Source organism: Nymphalis io, chromosome 1 (assembly GCF_905147045.1).
Source record: "Nymphalis io chromosome 1, ilAglIoxx1.1, whole genome shotgun sequence".
Classification (NCBI taxonomy): domain Eukaryota; kingdom Metazoa; phylum Arthropoda; class Insecta; order Lepidoptera; family Nymphalidae; genus Nymphalis; species Nymphalis io.
In genome coordinates, this window is record NC_065888.1 from 12,263,664 (window position 1) to 12,287,919 (window position 24,256).

General features: G+C 30.6%; 2 protein-coding genes across 3 annotated transcripts in view; both read right to left on the reverse strand.

The window, feature by feature from the left end:
• Positions 1 to 600: 600 nt before the first annotated feature.
• On the reverse strand, positions 601 to 19,606 carry LOC126781761 (uncharacterized). Its single transcript, XM_050506800.1, has 12 exons — positions 19,469 to 19,606; positions 17,722 to 17,915; positions 15,553 to 17,430; positions 15,310 to 15,440; positions 15,007 to 15,227; positions 11,781 to 12,037; positions 3,029 to 3,085; positions 2,636 to 2,776; positions 2,140 to 2,357; positions 1,703 to 1,870; positions 1,077 to 1,226; positions 601 to 741 (listed from the first exon to the last, which is right to left on the reverse strand). Exons 2-12 carry the CDS (start codon positions 17,903 to 17,905, stop codon positions 685 to 687), a joined length of 3,462 nt encoding a protein of 1,153 aa, XP_050362757.1. The 5' UTR covers positions 17,906 to 17,915; positions 19,469 to 19,606; the 3' UTR covers positions 601 to 684.
• A 3,060-nt stretch (positions 19,607 to 22,666) lies between these two features.
• Positions 22,667 to 24,256, reverse strand: part of LOC126772493 (uncharacterized) — a 36,405-nt gene continuing 34,815 nt past the window's right edge. For both annotated transcript variants that reach the window (XM_050492887.1, XM_050492895.1), the window contains exons 7-8: positions 23,913 to 24,064; positions 22,667 to 23,710 (exon numbers count right to left, since the gene is read on the reverse strand). In XM_050492887.1, coding sequence (XP_050348844.1) covers positions 23,423 to 23,710; positions 23,913 to 24,064 — 440 coding nt within the window. In that variant the 3' untranslated portion in view covers positions 22,667 to 23,422. The remainder of the gene's footprint in view (positions 23,711 to 23,912; positions 24,065 to 24,256) is intronic.

Genomic DNA, 24,256 nt, shown 5'->3' on the forward strand with positions numbered 1-24,256 from the left:
AGTTATAGTTTGATGTCTTTAATAGCAAGGAGCTTCCTGTGGAACACTTGGTTATCACGTGATACGATTGTATATAATATCATCCCCCATCAATAAAATAATAACCCATTCATATGGGTAAAATAGATTACAGCGTAGGCCGCTCGAATTTTGGACTAATTTTCTTTTAAAAGGAAATATTAAAAATTCTGTTACCGCTTTGAGATTGAATCTCAAAGTAAGAAAATTAGTTTTTCTTAATTATACGTAATTAAAACAGCTGTCAATAGGTGTCGTATATGGCACAGTCAAAGATAAAAAAATAGATATAAACTTTTAAAAAATCGATAGAAACACAACGATATATTATATGCTAATAAAGTAACTAGATCAGAATTGTATTCTAAAAGTTACATTGTGACTGTGCTCACATGCAAATTGCTTGTTAATATGTACATGTAAAATTTCTTCATTCTATAAATACAAAATTAGCAAATGTCTATAATAAAAGAAAAATAATAAAATTTTATAGTATTCGTATGTATATTGTTTTAATTGTAATAGTATATAGCATAGTAAATATAAAATATAAAAACTTTTTTGTCAATCTTAGTTTTCTTTCTTCTTTATATCATCAAATTGCAGACCCTCTCAATTAATTAAATTGTAATGTTTATGTTCCATACAACTACTGCTTAAACTAAATTAACAACAATTACATCGCCAACAATTTTTCTTTGCCCGTTCGAAGTACGTGTATTCCTGAAAAAAAAAAACAATTACTGTATAAATTTTACAATATTGTCATACGTTATAACGTTCTAGGTGATTTTTCCAGCTAATCAAAATAAAAAAAAATTATTAGTTATTGAAACAAAAATAAAAAATATAGTACAGAAATATTTTAGTTGATGAAAAAGCAGGACCCTTTTGTTACCGCATGTTGAGTTTCTTGGCATCGTTTATTAAACTTACTGCACTGAAGAGAAACTTACAACGAACAAGTCAGATTAATTGATGATTCCTATTTTATGTATAAGTATATTTAATTTAGAGCATACTTGAAAATATTAACATACATAGTTGATCATACTTACAAGCAAAAACGCCGCGGCTAATATAAGAGCTTTATGTTTTGGCTGTACTGTGTCAGTAGGATAAATAATATTTGTGGTAAAAGTGACAAGTTCACGGTCCCAACCGTGAGAAATTGTTCCAACTTCTCGTAAGGAATCCCCACTTAATACCTGAAAGAATCAACTGTACATGACCACCTTGGATATAAATTAATACGTACTTGTTCATTTAATTACAAAAACATATATTTAACACGTATTATATATTATATGTAAATAATTCGTTGAACTAAACATATTATATTTGCTTTAATAATAAAATTATTGAGTTAGTGGTTTGTTCGCCTAGACAAAGGGTAATTTAATTTATAGATGATTGATTATAATACATTATATTGATTAAAGGACTTTTTGCCTTACCATAGTCTGTAAAAATCATAAATAATCCCTTACTAAATAAGTTAGAAATATGTAAAATAATTTATAGTATTTAAACATAATTTAAACATAAATGCTCATTTTACTAGTAATGTCTATTTAAACAATATGTATTGTATACAAGACACTTATGTATTGTTTCAATGTACGTGCAATATAATAATATAATTGTGTCAAGCTGATGACTTTTTTTTCTGTAGTTACTTTACCTTAAATTTAGAAAGCTGTAAAGCGCTTTTTCTTAAAACTGCAGGTCCTTCTATAACATATAGGACATCATCCGCCGCATCTCTTACAAGAAAGAACGGCACCATCCATGTCCACTGTTGCTGTATGCGACCAATATAGTCCCCTGGAGGAGTTATTACTCTCATCTCCTGATTTTTAAAATGAAAAGAAATTTGAAAATGTAAGTAAAATTCCCAAGAATGTAACAAATATTGTGAGTTCTGTAGAAATTGTCATAATAAATTTATGAAAAAACAAATATATTACTCATATATTTTTAAAACACATTTGTGCCTTATATTCTCGCTAAAGTCTAAATTCCGAACCGGTAATAGATTTTTAATTAACTCAATCTTTTTCATGACGAGTCAATAGTAAGAGCCTGCTCGAATAAAGTGTGATTATAAATTTTGATTACCTGTAACCGACAAGGGAACAAGCAAGAGGCTGCTGCCAGTCGTCTTTGAAGCAGCAGCGCCTCCTGCCTCGTGCTGTCGTGCAAGTGCATTACAAAAGCTCGGCCCATGCCACATAAACTTCTTTGTGTTTTCGAAGACACTTCACTAGCGATGTATAACGATTCACCGTGCGGTACTTTTACTATGTATCTATTTTCTGAATTTATTCTGGACGTTACTAGAAACATATTAAATAACAAAGCTTAGCAAGATTTTTAATTGTAAAATAAAATTTAAAAGAAATAATATTAAATTTGAAATTGATTATTACGACTATTTATAAAAATATAATGTAAAACACGCTGCGTTTTAAACATGGAATTCTACATATGATAATCAAAATACTGTCGCAAGTTCCTGATTAAAGTTAAGTAACAAAACAGTTATTATGACAAATTAAAAAAAAACAATGTTTCTTTTAGTTTAAATTAAAAATAATTTACTAAAACAACTTACAGTCATCGAGTTCTACGGTTTGTTGTATGAGCAAGCTCGAAGCACCGATGAGAAAATCTAAGCCGTGTATTGGTATGAACTGTCCTCGACTGTTCGAATGCCAATCTGTCGTTGATACTGGAAGTTCAGCTCTGTTACTCTCTGTAATAAAAAATATTATGGAACTACAATATCTCATTCTCTCTCATTAGACCCAGATGCCGCTAAGTAAAGCAAATTCTGCACTCTCACTAGGATAGCCACAGTCAAAAATTGATAGAAATAAATTGTCCATATGAGTACACCACCAGGACCACGATCTTCAGAAATGAAGGAACGATTGGAATGTGGGAGAGCGAGTGGGAGAAAAAAAGCAATGCCAAATCAAAATGTAACAAAAACAATGAAACTTACCTTGTACTTGGGGTTGGACACTTATCACCAGATCGGGCCTCAGTGTTGAACCATCGTCTATAAGAATTATTTGTTTAATTTTATTATTATTCTTCTTCTTTTATTTTGTATGACAAAAACTTTTCGTATACATTTTGAGGTTGGCTCGTAGAAAATTCAGTATTATCAAGCCCACTTTTTGTTTAATTTAATGTTGTTGTGCAATAAAGTATACATATATATAAATAACATGAATTAGAAGTTAAAATTGTAATAAGTTAATAGATGAAGACCTTTATACGTTTTTGTAATTCACCATTTTAATCCATGAATTGTTATCAAAAATTTATTTATAAGATATGAATCAAATTTTCAATCATTAGATTCAATTTTTTTTTTCTTTATTCACAGTAATTTAAAAATCTTTATCTTTTAAGTACCTTAAAAAGTGTCAGTGTGTGAAGAATACTGAAATTTTCTTGCAATTCAAATAAATTCTAACCAGATGACGGTAGAGTTGATTATGAAATAAATTAAATCATTTGTATATGATGATCACCGTCACAACATAGTCGGTGCAAAACTGCAAAGTAACCTACAAAGTATTTGTTTTTTTCTTCACAACTATGCTTTTACCTTCAGTTGCTGCCAGATTATCCACACCCCTTCCATTTTCAATATTATTTGCCATAGTAAATGATGTGACCACGTATATACAATAACTATGTAATATCGATGTATAATTGTGATGTTCTTTATTATTAGTACTCAACTGTACTGAGTTATCGACACAATTCAATCGTTTGCACGCCCTGTTATCAATAGATAAATCTCTATCATTATCAATAACACTAACAACTCGTTGAGCATCATATTTCGTAAATTCGTTTTCACTTTAATTATAAAGAAAAATTTCAATAGATAAGTCATTTTAGTTTTTAATTACATTTAAAAAAATAGCAAACGTTATTTTTTTTCAACATTAACAAAAAAAAAAACAGATATTATTTATGAAATTTAAATAATAAGGCAATCTATTTATATGATTGTATTATAACTATTATGGGTGTATTATTTCCTCCACTAGTTACAGGAGAGTTGGTGAGATCAAAATTGCAATTTAACTGGGAAATGCTCAGTTCATACTTAATCCACGTTTAAATGATGGATGTACTGTCTATTAGTATTTTAAGATAACATCAATATTTTTAAAATTTTTCGGAAGTATTAGACAATGACCATTTTTTCATTTATTTGTTCCCTTTTCGAAATATGTTCACATGTAGGTAAGTTAATAATGCCTGAAGAGACAACTGCTAGTTATTTTTATATGATTTCAATTATTTCATGTATTGATGAAATATTTCTATATACATATATTCTAAGTTTTAATTATATTATAATTCGTATGACTTGCGAACTTATTGTCTATCTAAAAATATTAATATAAATTGTCTTCTGATAATTGAATTGCCTGATAAGACCAAGCATTAAAACAACATTAAGCAACTAACATATATGTCAAATGTCTTTTATTTAATAAACGTTTCGGTATATTCTACTTAATATACACGTAATGATGAAATAACCCCAGAAATAAGCAGCGCTATCCTCTAAAGGCGTGCTCATAAAATGTTCAAAGTTAATTTGATCCTCGTATAATTGAAACTTTATAATAATTATATTCAATGTTGCATATTACTTCGAGTTCGAATTTCGAGTCTGTTGTTACAGAATAGCCCTTGTGTCAGGGGCTCGGGTTGATGCGATTTATTTCAAGTTTATGTCAATAGATTGTAATTTAAGCAAAAAATATTTTAATTCTGCGGACAAGTCATCATTGTTACGTGCCTCAAATATATTTTACATACTTTTTAGGTCATAAAATGATACCCAATTTTTTTTACTCGTCAATGCTTTTATTCATAACACATGATGTAGATACGTTAATACTTATTCAAGTACTCGAGCTACCGAAGAATACTAAGCCGGCTTTAGCGATCCGTTATGAAAATAAATGAGGATAAAATTTGACTTGATTGAGATATTTAGGTCTTCAATTTTAAACTTTAAAATGCTTAATTGCTTACTTCCGATTCTGAATTCCATACAACCGACAATGGTGAGAAGAGGTAACTTAGCAATCACCGGGCTATGGCAGCTTACCATACATGACTAATACGATTGACGTTCGATGAGGCTGAATCACCTCGCTGAACTCGAAGTAGAGTTAAGTTATAACTTGCTCTTGTTGTATAATTTTAAATCGGGTAACATATTATTTAAAATAAAACAACGTTTGAAAACCATTTATATTAAGTTATATGTCATCATGAACGTGAACATAGTTAGGAATAGATTACACTACAACACGTGGGTCAGCACCACATTGTTTGAGTAGTTCTATAGCGCTGTTTACTTCGCCTACCTATGGACAGGTGGTAAGTAGAAGATAATGAATATTTAGATACATATGAAATTAAATGTTACCTACAAATTATGATAATCATGATGTCCTTCTGACTAATTACGGTCGTGGCGGCTAATCTTGTATATTATTTAGCAGTAGAAGATTTATATAATAACACAAGTGCACTATTTAGTCCTTCATTCTCAGTCTGATGGAACAGCAAAGCCAAATGATCGAAAACACTTTTCATGCTTTTTGAGGTACAAGAGTTTAAACACTGTCAAATTTTATGCTGCTAATAAAAGATTATGTACAGAATAATCCACTAAGTTTTTATCGCCCTGAACTGGGGATTAAACCCAGGGATTCAGGAACTACAATCGTAATTAATCTGGCCTAGCGAGGCACTTGTTTTTCACCTAAACAAGTAATTAAATGATAATAATGATGTGTCTGTCTTACGTTACTATATATAGACAATAAAAGTGACTCGTATATATGTATATTCACATATTATATCAATTTTAATATAAGTTTATTCTACTTATTCGAATAGGAAGGCTTGTCACTAACAGTTTCAACTTTTGACGTCAATATAATTCTATGCGACTCCACTAAAGTCCGACCACTGCTGATGGACATAAAATCTGGTACAATACTAGGCGCTGATGGCCGCCAAGCCAACCTCACGAGCTGGGATCCTCGCCAGAGACCTACATTATCATGCAAGTCAGCTTCACTTTCGACACCGGGACCCCATCGAATGTTATAAAGAAATAAACCCTGTTAATAAAAAATAAATGTAGGTATAGATTAATATTTTTATGTACGTGTTTATGTGTATCTATGTGTGTGAATATCGTATATAAATATAGTTAGGTACATTAGATTTACTTCAAACTACAGAATACAGATACAGATTTTTAACAATGTAACACTTAGAAGTCATATGTTGTAATAATTATTACTTATGGTAATTATTAATGTTTATTAAATATTAATAAATGTGACTTCGATTATCTGCATATGTCGATATTTAATTCTGGCAGCCATTAATCTCCTTGATGTTTTTTATATCTTTAATGACATCAATGCAGTAATTTTCCATGCGGTAAATACCTTTTTTCATTCAACAATTTGTAATTACATTATACAGATGAAAACGAAATAATTACTGTAAAAGTTTTTCCATTAGGATACGACATGGTCCCGTAGCCGTGAAATTGGTTGCAATAAAAGTGTCCTTCATATGTCACGGCATTTTCGACGGCCTTTTCGGGTCCACGATATCGACAATAATAATCCCCGATACCATGCATAGTATCACGAACAAAATGTCCTTCATACCACTCTAAAGACTAAATCAAATTAAACTAAATTTAAAATATTCGTTATAGTATCTGCGAATAAATCAAATGTTAATAAAGGTCGACTGAAGTCGATGAATCAAATGTTGTTAGATGAGATAGAACAACTCACATATTTAATAGTTTACATTAAAATCAAAACAAAATAACATTTCATTAATACCACAACAAAATAATAAGAATTAAACAGACAATTTAATATTAAACAAACAAACAAACAAATATGCGATACTAACTTAACTTATTTGTACGTATAAAATATGGATTTTATCCCGTGCTCTTTTTAATTAATGATCTATTACTTATCCCAACGTTTTCTTTCATTTGAATATAAGAAATAGTTACTGTGAGTTATCTATATAATATAATAAAAGGGAATCTGCCAAAATCTATCATAGAAAGTTTTTGTTTCTGTTATTGTTTTGGCAGCATTCAAACGCGGTCGGACTGATTATTTTCCACTATTATTATTATTTTTATACTAGTATTTTATGGTATATCTCAAAAAATATGCAACACATTAGTTATATGTAGCCAAATGTCCGCAATGGAACTAATTATTTACAGTATTGCGTGAATTCGTAACCAAGAAACAAACAAAGTTTATAATATTAATATGATTTTTACTTAAACTACGACCAAAACTTTTACAAAACACAATTTGAGAGTACTTTTACTTGATACCTCTTGATTATAGACAATTTTCTCATCTTAAATGGTTTGTAATTTTACTATAGTAAGCTATATTAAATTACGCATATTTACTTTAGCTCCAGACCAGTGATTTTCTCCTTTGCCATGTTTTCTACTTTCATTGTCTTTATTCCCTATATAATATTGTTGATAATCTCGCGTGTCCATTTTTAGTTTAAATAAGTGTCAAAAAGTAAATTTCCCTAAATGTGAAATATATATACATTAAATTATCTCTCATAAAATTAGTATTTTCTAATTGTAGCAATTACATTTATATTGAAATATGTACAAAAATGTTGAAATGACTACCTTTAAAAAAGATTGTTATTGACAATAACTGAAAAGGTTTTATATTTTTTTAAATTTTCAGTTGTAGATGAAATTTAAATTCATGACAGGCTTATCACAAGATCTCAGAAATAATATAATCCTTTCGTGACATAGACACGGTAATGATGGTGACGTAGACTACTCACTAAGAACGGCTTTTGCGCAAATCCTATCCAAAATAAAATTTTCATGATCTGAAATTTAGAGCATAAATTTTCAACTAAATTAAAAAATTAAAGGGGTTATTTGAATATATATATAAATTAAAGGGGAAAATAAATTAAAGGGGATATTATGAAGTCGGGACAGGCAGCTAGTATATCAGAAAGTTATAGTTTGATGTCTTTAATAGCAAGGAGCTTCCTGTGGAACACTTGGTTATCACGTGATACGATTGTATATAATATCATCCCCCATCAATAAAATAATAACCCATTCATATGGGTAAAATAGATTACAGCGTAGGCCGCTCGAATTTTGGACTAATTTTCTTTTAAAAGGAAATATTAAAAATTCTGTTACCGCTTTGAGATTGAATCTCAAAGTAAGAAAATTAGTTTTTCTTAATTATACGTAATTAAAACAGCTGTCAATAGGTGTCGTATATGGCACAGTCAAAGATAAAAAAATAGATATAAACTTTTAAAAAATCGATAGAAACACAACGATATATTATATGCTAATAAAGTAACTAGATCAGAATTGTATTCTAAAAGTTACATTGTGACTGTGCTCACATGCAAATTGCTTGTTAATATGTACATGTAAAATTTCTTCATTCTATAAATACAAAATTAGCAAATGTCTATAATAAAAGAAAAATAATAAAATTTTATAGTATTCGTATGTATATTGTTTTAATTGTAATAGTATATAGCATAGTAAATATAAAATATAAAAACTTTTTTGTCAATCTTAGTTTTCTTTCTTCTTTATATCATCAAATTGCAGACCCTCTCAATTAATTAAATTGTAATGTTTATGTTCCATACAACTACTGCTTAAACTAAATTAACAACAATTACATCGCCAACAATTTTTCTTTGCCCGTTCGAAGTACGTGTATTCCTGAAAAAAAAAAACAATTACTGTATAAATTTTACAATATTGTCATACGTTATAACGTTCTAGGTGATTTTTCCAGCTAATCAAAATAAAAAAAAATTATTAGTTATTGAAACAAAAATAAAAAATATAGTACAGAAATATTTTAGTTGATGAAAAAGCAGGACCCTTTTGTTACCGCATGTTGAGTTTCTTGGCATCGTTTATTAAACTTACTGCACTGAAGAGAAACTTACAACGAACAAGTCAGATTAATTGATGATTCCTATTTTATGTATAAGTATATTTAATTTAGAGCATACTTGAAAATATTAACATACATAGTTGATCATACTTACAAGCAAAAACGCCGCGGCTAATATAAGAGCTTTATGTTTTGGCTGTACTGTGTCAGTAGGATAAATAATATTTGTGGTAAAAGTGACAAGTTCACGGTCCCAACCGTGAGAAATTGTTCCAACTTCTCGTAAGGAATCCCCACTTAATACCTGAAAGAATCAACTGTACATGACCACCTTGGATATAAATTAATACGTACTTGTTCATTTAATTACAAAAACATATATTTAACACGTATTATATATTATATGTAAATAATTCGTTGAACTAAACATATTATATTTGCTTTAATAATAAAATTATTGAGTTAGTGGTTTGTTCGCCTAGACAAAGGGTAATTTAATTTATAGATGATTGATTATAATACATTATATTGATTAAAGGACTTTTTGCCTTACCATAGTCTGTAAAAATCATAAATAATCCCTTACTAAATAAGTTAGAAATATGTAAAATAATTTATAGTATTTAAACATAATTTAAACATAAATGCTCATTTTACTAGTAATGTCTATTTAAACAATATGTATTGTATACAAGACACTTATGTATTGTTTCAATGTACGTGCAATATAATAATATAATTGTGTCAAGCTGATGACTTTTTTTTCTGTAGTTACTTTACCTTAAATTTAGAAAGCTGTAAAGCGCTTTTTCTTAAAACTGCAGGTCCTTCTATAACATATAGGACATCATCCGCCGCATCTCTTACAAGAAAGAACGGCACCATCCATGTCCACTGTTGCTGTATGCGACCAATATAGTCCCCTGGAGGAGTTATTACTCTCATCTCCTGATTTTTAAAATGAAAAGAAATTTGAAAATGTAAGTAAAATTCCCAAGAATGTAACAAATATTGTGAGTTCTGTAGAAATTGTCATAATAAATTTATGAAAAAACAAATATATTACTCATATATTTTTAAAACACATTTGTGCCTTATATTCTCGCTAAAGTCTAAATTCCGAACCGGTAATAGATTTTTAATTAACTCAATCTTTTTCATGACGAGTCAATAGTAAGAGCCTGCTCGAATAAAGTGTGATTATAAATTTTGATTACCTGTAACCGACAAGGGAACAAGCAAGAGGCTGCTGCCAGTCGTCTTTGAAGCAGCAGCGCCTCCTGCCTCGTGCTGTCGTGCAAGTGCATTACAAAAGCTCGGCCCATGCCACATAAACTTCTTTGTGTTTTCGAAGACACTTCACTAGCGATGTATAACGATTCACCGTGCGGTACTTTTACTATGTATCTATTTTCTGAATTTATTCTGGACGTTACTAGAAACATATTAAATAACAAAGCTTAGCAAGATTTTTAATTGTAAAATAAAATTTAAAAGAAATAATATTAAATTTGAAATTGATTATTACGACTATTTATAAAAATATAATGTAAAACACGCTGCGTTTTAAACATGGAATTCTACATATGATAATCAAAATACTGTCGCAAGTTCCTGATTAAAGTTAAGTAACAAAACAGTTATTATGACAAATTAAAAAAAAACAATGTTTCTTTTAGTTTAAATTAAAAATAATTTACTAAAACAACTTACAGTCATCGAGTTCTACGGTTTGTTGTATGAGCAAGCTCGAAGCACCGATGAGAAAATCTAAGCCGTGTATTGGTATGAACTGTCCTCGACTGTTCGAATGCCAATCTGTCGTTGATACTGGAAGTTCAGCTCTGTTACTCTCTGTAATAAAAAATATTATGGAACTACAATATCTCATTCTCTCTCATTAGACCCAGATGCCGCTAAGTAAAGCAAATTCTGCACTCTCACTAGGATAGCCACAGTCAAAAATTGATAGAAATAAATTGTCCATATGAGTACACCACCAGGACCACGATCTTCAGAAATGAAGGAACGATTGGAATGTGGGAGAGCGAGTGGGAGAAAAAAAGCAATGCCAAATCAAAATGTAACAAAAACAATGAAACTTACCTTGTACTTGGGGTTGGACACTTATCACCAGATCGGGCCTCAGTGTTGAACCATCGTCTATAAGAATTATTTGTTTAATTTTATTATTATTCTTCTTCTTTTATTTTGTATGACAAAAACTTTTCGTATACATTTTGAGGTTGGCTCGTAGAAAATTCAGTATTATCAAGCCCACTTTTTGTTTAATTTAATGTTGTTGTGCAATAAAGTATACATATATATAAATAACATGAATTAGAAGTTAAAATTGTAATAAGTTAATAGATGAAGACCTTTATACGTTTTTGTAATTCACCATTTTAATCCATGAATTGTTATCAAAAATTTATTTATAAGATATGAATCAAATTTTCAATCATTAGATTCAATTTTTTTTTTCTTTATTCACAGTAATTTAAAAATCTTTATCTTTTAAGTACCTTAAAAAGTGTCAGTGTGTGAAGAATACTGAAATTTTCTTGCAATTCAAATAAATTCTAACCAGATGACGGTAGAGTTGATTATGAAATAAATTAAATCATTTGTATATGATGATCACCGTCACAACATAGTCGGTGCAAAACTGCAAAGTAACCTACAAAGTATTTGTTTTTTTCTTCACAACTATGCTTTTACCTTCAGTTGCTGCCAGATTATCCACACCCCTTCCATTTTCAATATTATTTGCCATAGTAAATGATGTGACCACGTATATACAATAACTATGTAATATCGATGTATAATTGTGATGTTCTTTATTATTAGTACTCAACTGTACTGAGTTATCGACACAATTCAATCGTTTGCACGCCCTGTTATCAATAGATAAATCTCTATCATTATCAATAACACTAACAACTCGTTGAGCATCATATTTCGTAAATTCGTTTTCACTTTAATTATAAAGAAAAATTTCAATAGATAAGTCATTTTAGTTTTTAATTACATTTAAAAAAATAGCAAACGTTATTTTTTTTCAACATTAACAAAAAAAAAAACAGATATTATTTATGAAATTTAAATAATAAGGCAATCTATTTATATGATTGTATTATAACTATTATGGGTGTATTATTTCCTCCACTAGTTACAGGAGAGTTGGTGAGATCAAAATTGCAATTTAACTGGGAAATGCTCAGTTCATACTTAATCCACGTTTAAATGATGGATGTACTGTCTATTAGTATTTTAAGATAACATCAATATTTTTAAAATTTTTCGGAAGTATTAGACAATGACCATTTTTTCATTTATTTGTTCCCTTTTCGAAATATGTTCACATGTAGGTAAGTTAATAATGCCTGAAGAGACAACTGCTAGTTATTTTTATATGATTTCAATTATTTCATGTATTGATGAAATATTTCTATATACATATATTCTAAGTTTTAATTATATTATAATTCGTATGACTTGCGAACTTATTGTCTATCTAAAAATATTAATATAAATTGTCTTCTGATAATTGAATTGCCTGATAAGACCAAGCATTAAAACAACATTAAGCAACTAACATATATGTCAAATGTCTTTTATTTAATAAACGTTTCGGTATATTCTACTTAATATACACGTAATGATGAAATAACCCCAGAAATAAGCAGCGCTATCCTCTAAAGGCGTGCTCATAAAATGTTCAAAGTTAATTTGATCCTCGTATAATTGAAACTTTATAATAATTATATTCAATGTTGCATATTACTTCGAGTTCGAATTTCGAGTCTGTTGTTACAGAATAGCCCTTGTGTCAGGGGCTCGGGTTGATGCGATTTATTTCAAGTTTATGTCAATAGATTGTAATTTAAGCAAAAAATATTTTAATTCTGCGGACAAGTCATCATTGTTACGTGCCTCAAATATATTTTACATACTTTTTAGGTCATAAAATGATACCCAATTTTTTTTACTCGTCAATGCTTTTATTCATAACACATGATGTAGATACGTTAATACTTATTCAAGTACTCGAGCTACCGAAGAATACTAAGCCGGCTTTAGCGATCCGTTATGAAAATAAATGAGGATAAAATTTGACTTGATTGAGATATTTAGGTCTTCAATTTTAAACTTTAAAATGCTTAATTGCTTACTTCCGATTCTGAATTCCATACAACCGACAATGGTGAGAAGAGGTAACTTAGCAATCACCGGGCTATGGCAGCTTACCATACATGACTAATACGATTGACGTTCGATGAGGCTGAATCACCTCGCTGAACTCGAAGTAGAGTTAAGTTATAACTTGCTCTTGTTGTATAATTTTAAATCGGGTAACATATTATTTAAAATAAAACAACGTTTGAAAACCATTTATATTAAGTTATATGTCATCATGAACGTGAACATAGTTAGGAATAGATTAAGTTTCAAGTAACATTCAAGTATTTGGCATAATTTATATTTCACAATGAGCTTTGAAAGTTACTAGTAACAACACATACGCAATTATTATTATTAATTATAATATGATGTTGCGGATATGAGCTGATATCATAACAAGTCTATTACTATGTTAAAATTACATCAATTTTGCTAAAATTTTAGTCGGAAGACTTAGAAGATTAGATAGGATAATATTTAGATAGTCAAATAACTCGTATTGTTTTCTAAAATATGTTATGTTGTAATATTTTCAGTTTTAAATGTTGACCTGTTTATAGCTGCTAATTAATTTAGTGGCAAATATATATACTATATCCTTTACATGCTGATTATAATTTATTAATACGTTTAAGTATTCCAAGACTAACTTGATTAGTCATGACGAAACAACGATTATTTTATTGTCCTAGTATAGTCTAGATTTTGTGCGCTAGTGCTAATTGTGCATTATACGCCCTCTTCAATTGGGAATAGCGACTAGCATTACGCTTAATTATGCTTTATATGACATAAAGTTTTTTCATGACTACCAGATACTTATATGTAGTTCTGACCCGTGTTGAAGGCAAAGTTTATATATAAAATTAGCTCAATTCTTCTAGCAAGTTTTATATTACTTTTCTGTTAATAAAAACATACATGTATAATTTAAAAAACGATGCATACATGTATAAATATATAATGTAAATTTAGTCGAAATATTAATTGTTTAATACGATTGTTTTAAAATATTCTGTTTATGTTTCTTTATACGAATCTTTATTTCTATATAATGTTGATTATATATTAATTTAAAAGTTCAAGTTTATAATATAATTATATATATTTAATAATCTTTCATTGTCGTAATACTTAGTTTACGTCGACATACTTAAACAATAATACATAGTGTTCATGTAAGTAGATATTTAACAACGATAGACATACTTTTTAAAACATTCATAATATAAACGTCATCTACAAAAACCTTGGACACTTTCCCGTAGATCGAACCCTTTTCACATCTGACTTTGACGTTAAACAATCAGAAATGCAATAAAACATTATTAGCAAAATCCTTATACAACGTTCAACATTTAAATGGAAAACATTTAACAATGAAAGCTTATGTATTTCGCATAAATCATTACTGGAAGCCAAATATATTGACGCATATCGAATTATATGGAACATATTTATTTATACGCGTCTATGGCCGATTAAACTCGTATAGATAAAATAAAATTAGATTGTTAACTACGTAATAATCGATGGTGATTATCTGTGGACACTAAGATTAAGTGACATTTAGAAAAAATACAATTATTAAAAATGTTTATAAATGATTACGATAATAATATTTTAATGAATACATCATAGATCAGAAGTTTGATAATCGAGTTTCGTTACTCATATTTGTTGAGCTTCTTTCTCGTTATAAGTAACTGCGATTTTTTCACATAATGGCTCAGTTGCAAGGTCGGTTTCGAAGTTTCTTTATCGGTGAAGTGCTCTTTGCCAACCTAAATTGAGTTTCAAAGTAGCAGGAAGGCAAGGGCTTGCTTCGCATTCACCATCTAACTCATCGACTAAATTTTCATGCAATTCTCTTAAAGCCATAAGAGCAGAACGTGCAGCTCGCTGGCAACTCATATCACCTTCACATGATGAGTCTGCTTCAGACAAAAATACCAAGTCGCATGTTGTTGGAGGAGCTTCGCCCTAATTGTAAAAAAAAATATTATTTGTAAAAATATTATAATAATAATTGCTTAGAACCCAATGAAATTAGTTCATAACTTACACAAAGGTAACAAATTTGATGTAAGCTACACAAAGGGAGAAACAGCTGACCACGATCCCCAGCCAATAAATCAACACCACGGCATCTTTGTACAATCTTTGCTAAAACTGGACAGGCACCCATTGAGCTAACTGTAATGAAATTCAAAATAGTTATATTTGTTATCAATATTATATTCCCAAGATCAATAATTGAAATAATGCTAATAATTCAAGTAACACTACTAATGTATAAGTTTTATACCTGTCGACATAACCGGAGTATGATGGCTTCCACTACCACCCATATATCCTTCAGAGAGCTGTTCCTCCATTTTACCATTTAAATAATGGCCAGCTCCTTGTTCATCTTCAAAATCATCATTCTTTTCAGATGGGATGGGTAGCTCATTATTCATTAGTACCTTTTCCTTTTTAATAACAACTCTTTTATATTTATCATTGGTGTGATCAGGAGAGGATCGTATAACAGAAGATGCTTTTTGCATTTGCAAACTTTGCTTAAATTCTTTTAGTGCTTTGCGCATTTTCTCCAAACTGTAAGCTGCTGCCAAACGAGACAACAATTTTTCTTTCATTTCTTGTTCTTCTTTAGAATCAAGTTCTTCACCAATATTAGAGTAATGTAATGCTTCATCCACTATTATTCCTTCCATATTTTTCAATTTTTTATCGATATTATCCAATTTCGACTCATTATCGGTTCCCGAGTTTCTTTTTTCGTCTTTAGCAAGTGATTTATCATTATTCATTTGAACATCTGTTTCCTCATTTGGTTGAACGTAATTGCGTTTTGCATAATTATTTTTTCTAAAGGAATTTAATGGGTATATAACCTCCTTGTTAAACGTGTCAAAGTATTGTTTTTTAAGCCGATCCTCATTTAGATTGTTTACAAAGGAAACGGATTTTTTAAGCCTTTTGTCAATACCAAAATAATCTGACCAATCAATAGATTTCTTTTTTATTTTAATTGGTTTTTCAGCTTGTTGGTCATTATAATCGTGTTGATCATTGTCATGACTATGCTTATGGTCCGTATCATGACTAAGTTCCAATCCATGTTTGTCATGGGCGTGTTCTTCTTTACCAAACACTCCTGGTGGATGAATTTTGCGTCCATTTTCTTCATGGCTTATATCGTCATGTATAGTCAAATTGTGATCATATTCGGTATGATTATGAGGTAAAACCAAAGTCGGTGGCTTAGTATCATGCAAATTTTCTACGTTATCAGTGTTACGCTTAACGGGAGATTTAATAAATTCATTTTCAGCATTCCCAAATATTTTTGACAAGTCTCTGACTATTTTTGGATCTGTTCCGGCACTATTTCTGAATGCCTTAGTATCACGTTTATTATGGTCAGGAGCAAACCTTTTCTTTTGACTATTAAAATTATAAGGCCCACTGCTTCTTTTAGTTACAGGAAATCGCTTTTCAATAGTTTCATATGCATATTGATCTTCATCTGCTAAATCAGTGGCGTCATCATCGTTTAGAGGTTGGAATGCAATAGCATATTCTTCTCGCATATCATCTTTATCATTATCGTCATCATTATCAGAAACTTCATATGAATTATAGTTCGAACTACGAGGAACGGTATCTCCGTTATTCTTAATATATTCACTCTCGGATAATACTGATTGATCTATATTGGACTCTGGACTTCGTTTTCTTTTAAAAGCGACAGGTCCCCAATTGTTAGGAAATCGTTTTTTGATAATTTTATCTTTATATAACTTCACTACCCCTTCTGTATTGTCATCATTCTTAAAACGGCCTTGGTTCTTATATTTAGACCAGAGCTGATCTAAAAGAACTGCATATTCAATGTCATCATCTACTTCGTTTTCTAAAATGTGTCTACTTTCTTCTACATCTCCGTCTCTCTCCATAAACAAGTCTCGAAGTCTATCGTTATCTGAATGTTGACTTCGTTCACGGAAAGGAGAAAGTTGCCGTGTATTGGGATTCGGTCTATTATTATATGCAGATTTTTTCTTGATTATTTTGTATTCATAAGCATCAGATGGCCTTTCATTTTCTAGTAACCTAACGATATACTTTGGAGATGCTTCATCTTCAACGTTTTCCGTATCTACAGAATAATCAGGTTCTGCAATTAACGATAAACAAATAAATAAATTCTGATTTAGGTTTGATATATATAATATTATAGATGCTTCTAAAAATACTTGTCTTAACTGGCATAGACTCGAAAAAAAAATTATTGTTATGTTTATTATTGTATGTTGTCCTTAAAAAAAATCAACAGAATAAAATATACCATTTTTAACATTAAGTCCGTTGGCTATTAAAATTTTGATTAGAACTTAGCATAAGAAGTCAGAGTATATGAATATGAGTGAGATGAAATTAATAGGATAATAAATTGTTTGTACTATACCAGCATACGCTTGCGGCGGCACGAAGTCGTAAAAAGCTTCATAGTCTGAAGGTTCAACCGGTACATGCACGCGCCCACGTTGTCGCCGCTGCAACGCTTCGAGCGCCCCACGCAACGATCCGCCGCGCTCCGCCGTGCATACAACCAAGCACACGGCCGCCAAACACAGCCATAGAACTTTCATGCTGCAATACCTGTATTGATTGATACATTTATATTCGCTATACGGTTTTACCATAAGAATAATATATCTTACACAGTTTCATATCTTATAAATCACACCAATCGACAAATAATAAAAAAAATACAAAGTAGCAAGAATACAATGATTGAAACTTTAAATATCAGCCATTTGATTATTTTGTTTTACAAGTGGTCTTATTATATATTTACGTATAATGCTTCTCGTTAGATCAAATATTATAAAAATAATATAGTACTATTATTATTTCCTCACATAAAATTAATATAATTATCGTATAATAACATGCGACCTTTTAGCAAGTTATTTTATAGCTGATATGACTTAGCGGTCTAGACTGTCATGTTAGGGTCGTAATGTGTCTAGAACATACTTTTATTGTTTTGTTATACAGTGGATACCTATGTATTTATAATCCTGTATATATGTATATCCTGGACCCCAGAATATCTAATTGGAGTATATAAAAAAGAAAATAGCTCGGCACAGTCTTAATTATACTAAAAACGTAAACATGAAGAAGTTGAAAATTTTATTAATATTTATTGATGGTAGGGCTTTGTGCAAGCTCGTCTGGGTAGGTACCTCGTCAGATATTCTACCGCAAAACAGCATTACTTGGTTTTGTTGTGTTCTGGTTTGAAGATGACTAAGTCAGTGTAATTATAAGCACATGGGATATAACATCTTATTTCCCAAGGTTGGTGGCGCATTGCATACATTGCAAATGTAAGAAATCTTAACCATCTATGTCTATGGGTGCTTGTGACCAGTTACCATCAGGTGGCCCATACGCTCGTCCGCTTACCTACCCTAATACGCTGAAACGCAACACACGATATATATATTTAACAAAACTAATAAATATACATATACGTATATTCGTTTTTCTAAACGGTACATTGCAAGTGGATACGATAAAATGTTTTGTGAAGTATACGAAGAAAAAAAATGTTCTGTTTTTAAATATTTTTGCCTTAATTTATAAGAACAAGATAAATAAGTTTGGTTGGTTTCACCATAATACGAAATAAATATTTTTATGGAACTAAAAGCAGCATCATTCACAAATTGTTGTGGGACAATAGAATATAGGATTAGAGGGTTGTAGCCAATAAGGCTTGTGGTAGAATCCTAACGGTTCATATTCAAACAAATAAATAAGTATTATGAATTTAAATTTATCCTATAAAACTACTTTGGTTTTATATATATCTTTATTTTAAACCGAAATACATATTATAAGTACCAGGCAACACTAAATAAGAATAAATTTCTTAGAAAAAGTGAATGTTTTCGTCTTTTTATTGGGGTATATTTAATTGTTAAGCATTTTATATGATATGTTCAATCACTTAGCAATAACGTCCAGTCGGGTCAGCTATTTAGGTCACCATTTTCCATAAACATACAATTTGATCAGTCAAACAAAGAAAGCTGAATAGATAAAATATAGGCTGTGTATATGAGCTTTAGGCGTCAACAAAACGTAGCTGTTTCAAAAAGATGCTGTTTGTGATAGTGTTCACATTCATAAGAACTTACCTTAAAGCATTTATCACGACACAACAAAACACAGGGTGTATTATTCAGCGTGTACGAACACTAGGGCGTCTGGAAAACAACTGGGATACTGAAAGTTGGCACCGTGCGCCGTACCTCATGCGCAGTAGACGTGCCAGGGTTCCGCAGGTTTCAGGGGCTACAGAACCCACTATGAATGATATAGCTGAAAAGATATCAGCGGGGCGGAGCGAGGAGGGGTGCAGTTATATAACTACGATCGATAGAGGGAGCGAAGCCGGGCTTAGGTACAGTACACAGTGTTGCAAAATGTTTATTTATTTTTATTGGAATCAAGTCCACTCTAGTTTATTGCTTTAGTGTTAGCTGTATGACCTGCATTCATTTCCTCTTCTTTATTTCAAGCGAATGTACTATACATTTCACGTACACTTGAATATAAAATAATGTATTTAAAAGTATTTGTACGTAGTTTGTACCTTGTTTAATACATAATTAAACAATATATAACAATGAAACAATTGTTATTTTGTTTTTGGGAGTTATTGGGAAGGTACACAGGTAAACTTCTCTTGTTTGTGTATCGAAATATTATTACTCCGTATCTTACAGCTTAAAGTTAACTTATATATAGAAGGAGATAGTATCATATAGCTTTTCATTAGTCAAAAATACTTCTTTTGAGATGAAAGAGTGCATAACTTTTGTTTGTGATAAAGATGGGTAGTAATCGTTCTTTCAACGAGTTGACTTGATATTATTAATTTATTAACTAAGAAACAGCAGCTGTTCTGATTTTAAAATATTTTGTTTTTGCACTTTCATTCTTGTTGTTGACTTAAGTGTAGTTGTGCGCGTAATATGACTGCGGGATTTGCTGGATCGATTTCAATTAAATCCGATATGAACCCTGTATTGACATATATAGAATACCTAGTAGTATACTTTTTATCCCCAGGAATAAAAGGGTGATCTTATTATTCATCTCCATATAACATGTAACCGAAAAGTATATCGCCAATTGTCACTGTAATATATACCGCGTATGTACATTGCTTTTCAGAAAGTTATTTAACTAATTATTCTCGCTAGGGGATACATTTACTAAAAGCAATAAAGTGGAGTGGAATCGAGAGTTGGCTCCGAACGATGCAGACACAACTTCTCTCAAACTAATTTAACTGCTGCATTGGAGCAGCAATGCATGTTCCCTGTTTATTGAGATACTACGTCAAACTATAAAGTGTAATAAATACACTTAACAAATATAAAAAAAACCTTATTTTATGTCGATATATTTTTCTTTCTTATTGCCGAATATATATTTAATTAATATTCTTGGAAGGCAGACGAGCCACTGGGCCACCTTCCGTGGAATCTAAGATGTTATAGCCCGCCCCTTAATTACAGATTTAGGTACAATGGCTAACTCATCTTTCACGGTGTGTTTAATTGGTATCAAAACCTATTCAAGAAAATAAAATAAAATATTTTATCTATAAAATATGAAAACACAAAGAAAAAGCAGTTCAGTAGATTATTCTCATATGTTTGTGAACCGATTTTCTTTTTTTTTGTTTGGTAATTATTGACAAGCTTTACTGTTATCTATCAAAAGTTGGAAACAGAACATTATTTATTATCGTACAGGTCAGATCATTGTGGATAGATGGAATACACACACAACACTACATTTTTTTTCTTTCCTTTATGTTTATAAAGTGTATTCTGTGACGGTTTTATTTAACTTAAATTTATGTTCTTTAAAAAAATATAAAAAAAACTTTGATAGGGCATTTCTAAAAAGAAAGCACAGAGACCCTCCGATTTGTTATTATTTTACGCTTAAATATTTATTTACGATTTCCTTTGTAGCCTTTATTCGCTGCTTCAGTCACGTTTCGAATTTTCTATAAAAATTGTAAGCAAAATTGATTGTGGACGCGGTTTAATAATCAACATTCTGAGGCTTCTCATTCTTCAATCGTGCTATTTAATTGAAGACGCCTTCCAGCCGCCCATGTCGCTGTAATTATTTTTATTTGCACTCTTTTTATGATATGTTGCTTCATAACTTTGTAGGCTGCGTTACTTACTTCTACATTATTAGTACGAACATAATTGTCTTTATAACTATTTAACAACTTATTTTTTATTGTTTTTTAAAAAGGTAATACATAGATTCTTTATAAAACAATGTTCTTACATGAAAGCATGTTCGTATACAAATTTGTATATTTCGTACACTTTTCTTTTGCTTTTTTATGTTTTTTTTTAAAAATGTTCGATATTAGGCAAATAGGACACCTGCTAGTAACCCATTCTACCGCAACAGAACATTACTACGTTCCTATGTTTGGCGGTAGAATAGTGGGTGGTACCTACCCAGACGGGCTTGCACAAAGTTCCACCAGCAAGTTTAAATTGCAATTGTATTGGACAGCAGTGTGCAGTTTGAGTGCTAAAGTTAAAAGTTAACCATTAAAGTGGATCTAGCTGTGACCGTTCTATAATCACTCAAAATGGTGCAGCACATTTAGTGTAATTGTGGAAAATCAATTGATCCAAATATAATTTAATTTATCAATTAAAATTAAAATTCATATTTTATATTATTAAAAAAAGCTCTCCCAAAAAATTTGCTCATGGTTATTGTTGCTTCCATTTGAATAAACATTAAAACGAAAGGTGTTTCAGTCTAATAAAGTTCTTTTTTTGTATATTATATTGTCTTATCTTTAGAGTAGATAGCTTAGCTATTATATTTATATAGATTTAATATAAACATATTTCTAATAAAACAATCCTCATTAATATGCATGTGCAATATTTGTATTACACACTTACTACTTTACTATGTTAATTGATGTAAGCAAGTGAGCCATTATAAATCATAGTTTTTAAAGTTATTGCCAAAACATCACTCACAGGCTTATAAATTTGTATTTTTTTTTTTAATTTCAGGACCAACTTCATTTGCGTAAGCGACCAAGTGAAGTGGAAGTGATCTACGAACTCTTTGTTATAGTTATCTCAGATGACTGCACAACCGTAGCTTTACATATAATTTTACGTCAAGGGCATTGCCGCTTCAGTTGGTCCTACGGTGTGTTCGAGCCCTAATAGTAACAATAATTACAAAAAGTACTTATAGTTTCTAAATAAATAAATAAATCCCTTTAAAAAATAGAGGTTAGGTAAATTAAAAAAAGGAATTATTTTTGTACTACTTTAATCTTACAACATATATTCAATATTCACAATGCAGTGTTGCATTAACTTTTTCAAAAAATAATCGCATAAAAGTTACTAAATGTAGGCACGAATAAATTATTTAACTTAAAATATCAATGGCATAACAGATCTTTCGTAAACATTTCGTTAGCTTTTATATATAACTTAAAGCCTAAGAATAAGTTTAAATGTTGCACTTTAATGCGTAAATGTTGATACTATGAAAATATAAAAAAGATTAAATAATTATTAAAATCAGCCCAACGGTAACAATTCGATTTTTAAACGACAATCGACATCTGCGCGTTTCTTTCAGTAAAATATTCTCGAAAAATAACATGAATATCAAAATAAGTACGCACACATACAAATGCTATATAACACAAAAATATTGTTGTTATAAATTTGACAATAATAATAATGTATCAAACTTAAACGTAAGACTTAATTAACATGATCGATTTCCCAAAATGGCACTTCTTTGACTACTAAATAAATAACACTATATTATATGTAGTAAGTCTGGGCAAGAATATGCTTACAATTGACATACTGTAACATAAATATAACAAAGAAACTCCATACCAAATGTCCACTAACGGTAACGATATCGTTCTGATTTACCATAAAGAATACATAAATAAAATTTATTAATACGGATATCCAATTATCCTTAAATTTATTCGATTCGAAATATCGAATAACACATGGCGAACAACGTCAATAGTATTATTATCTCAACTAGAATTCCTCGACCGGATCAGCAGCGTCAGCCAGTTTAACGAGACCTATGAAGCTCTTTTCTGGCTGCATCAAAGAGTGTCTATCTCCACCGGTATTTCTCACCGCGAGTCTGTCTCCAGCTTTCAAGAAGAGAGCCGCAGCAGAAAAACAGGAGTTCGGTTTATCTAAACGTTCAGTGGAGTGGGAGGACTGAGCGCATTGAAGCAGAGTTTCCCTTTCATCCATATATGCGTTTGTGCGGTGTAAGACCCACGAAATTATATCGTGGCTATCCAGATAATAGATCTGAAATCAAATAATATGAATTATTAATGGTCTTTTTACTTCTAGAGAAATATTTAAACTTGGAACTAGTAAACGTGCTCACGTATTGACGTTTACTTGAAATGGCGTTTAGTACGTGATCGCAAAGTAGAATAAAGTTTTCATTATTGGTTGTTTGAAGTGTGTTTTCATAATAGAGCGCTTCCAATGAATGTTATATTACCTGCACGTAAACGAGGTAGACACCGGTGTGGTGGACGTGGATGTGGCCGGTCCGGGTGAGAGTAGGCCGTGGGTGCGGCGACGCGACGGTCCAGGGCGCGGGGTACCACACGTCGTGTGGCGCGCCGTGAGCAACACGGACTAGACCGTTTCCTGTATGATAAATTATAGCTACAATTTTACGCTGACGAATAACCAAAATTATCGAAAAAAAAATACAATTATAAATGAATACTTATGTACATGTTATATACCTGTAAATATATATAACTGTGAAGTATGACGTAATTTTATTTCACTCGAGTCAAGGTGATGAGGGCCACCTTCAAGCTCGGAAAGGGCGTT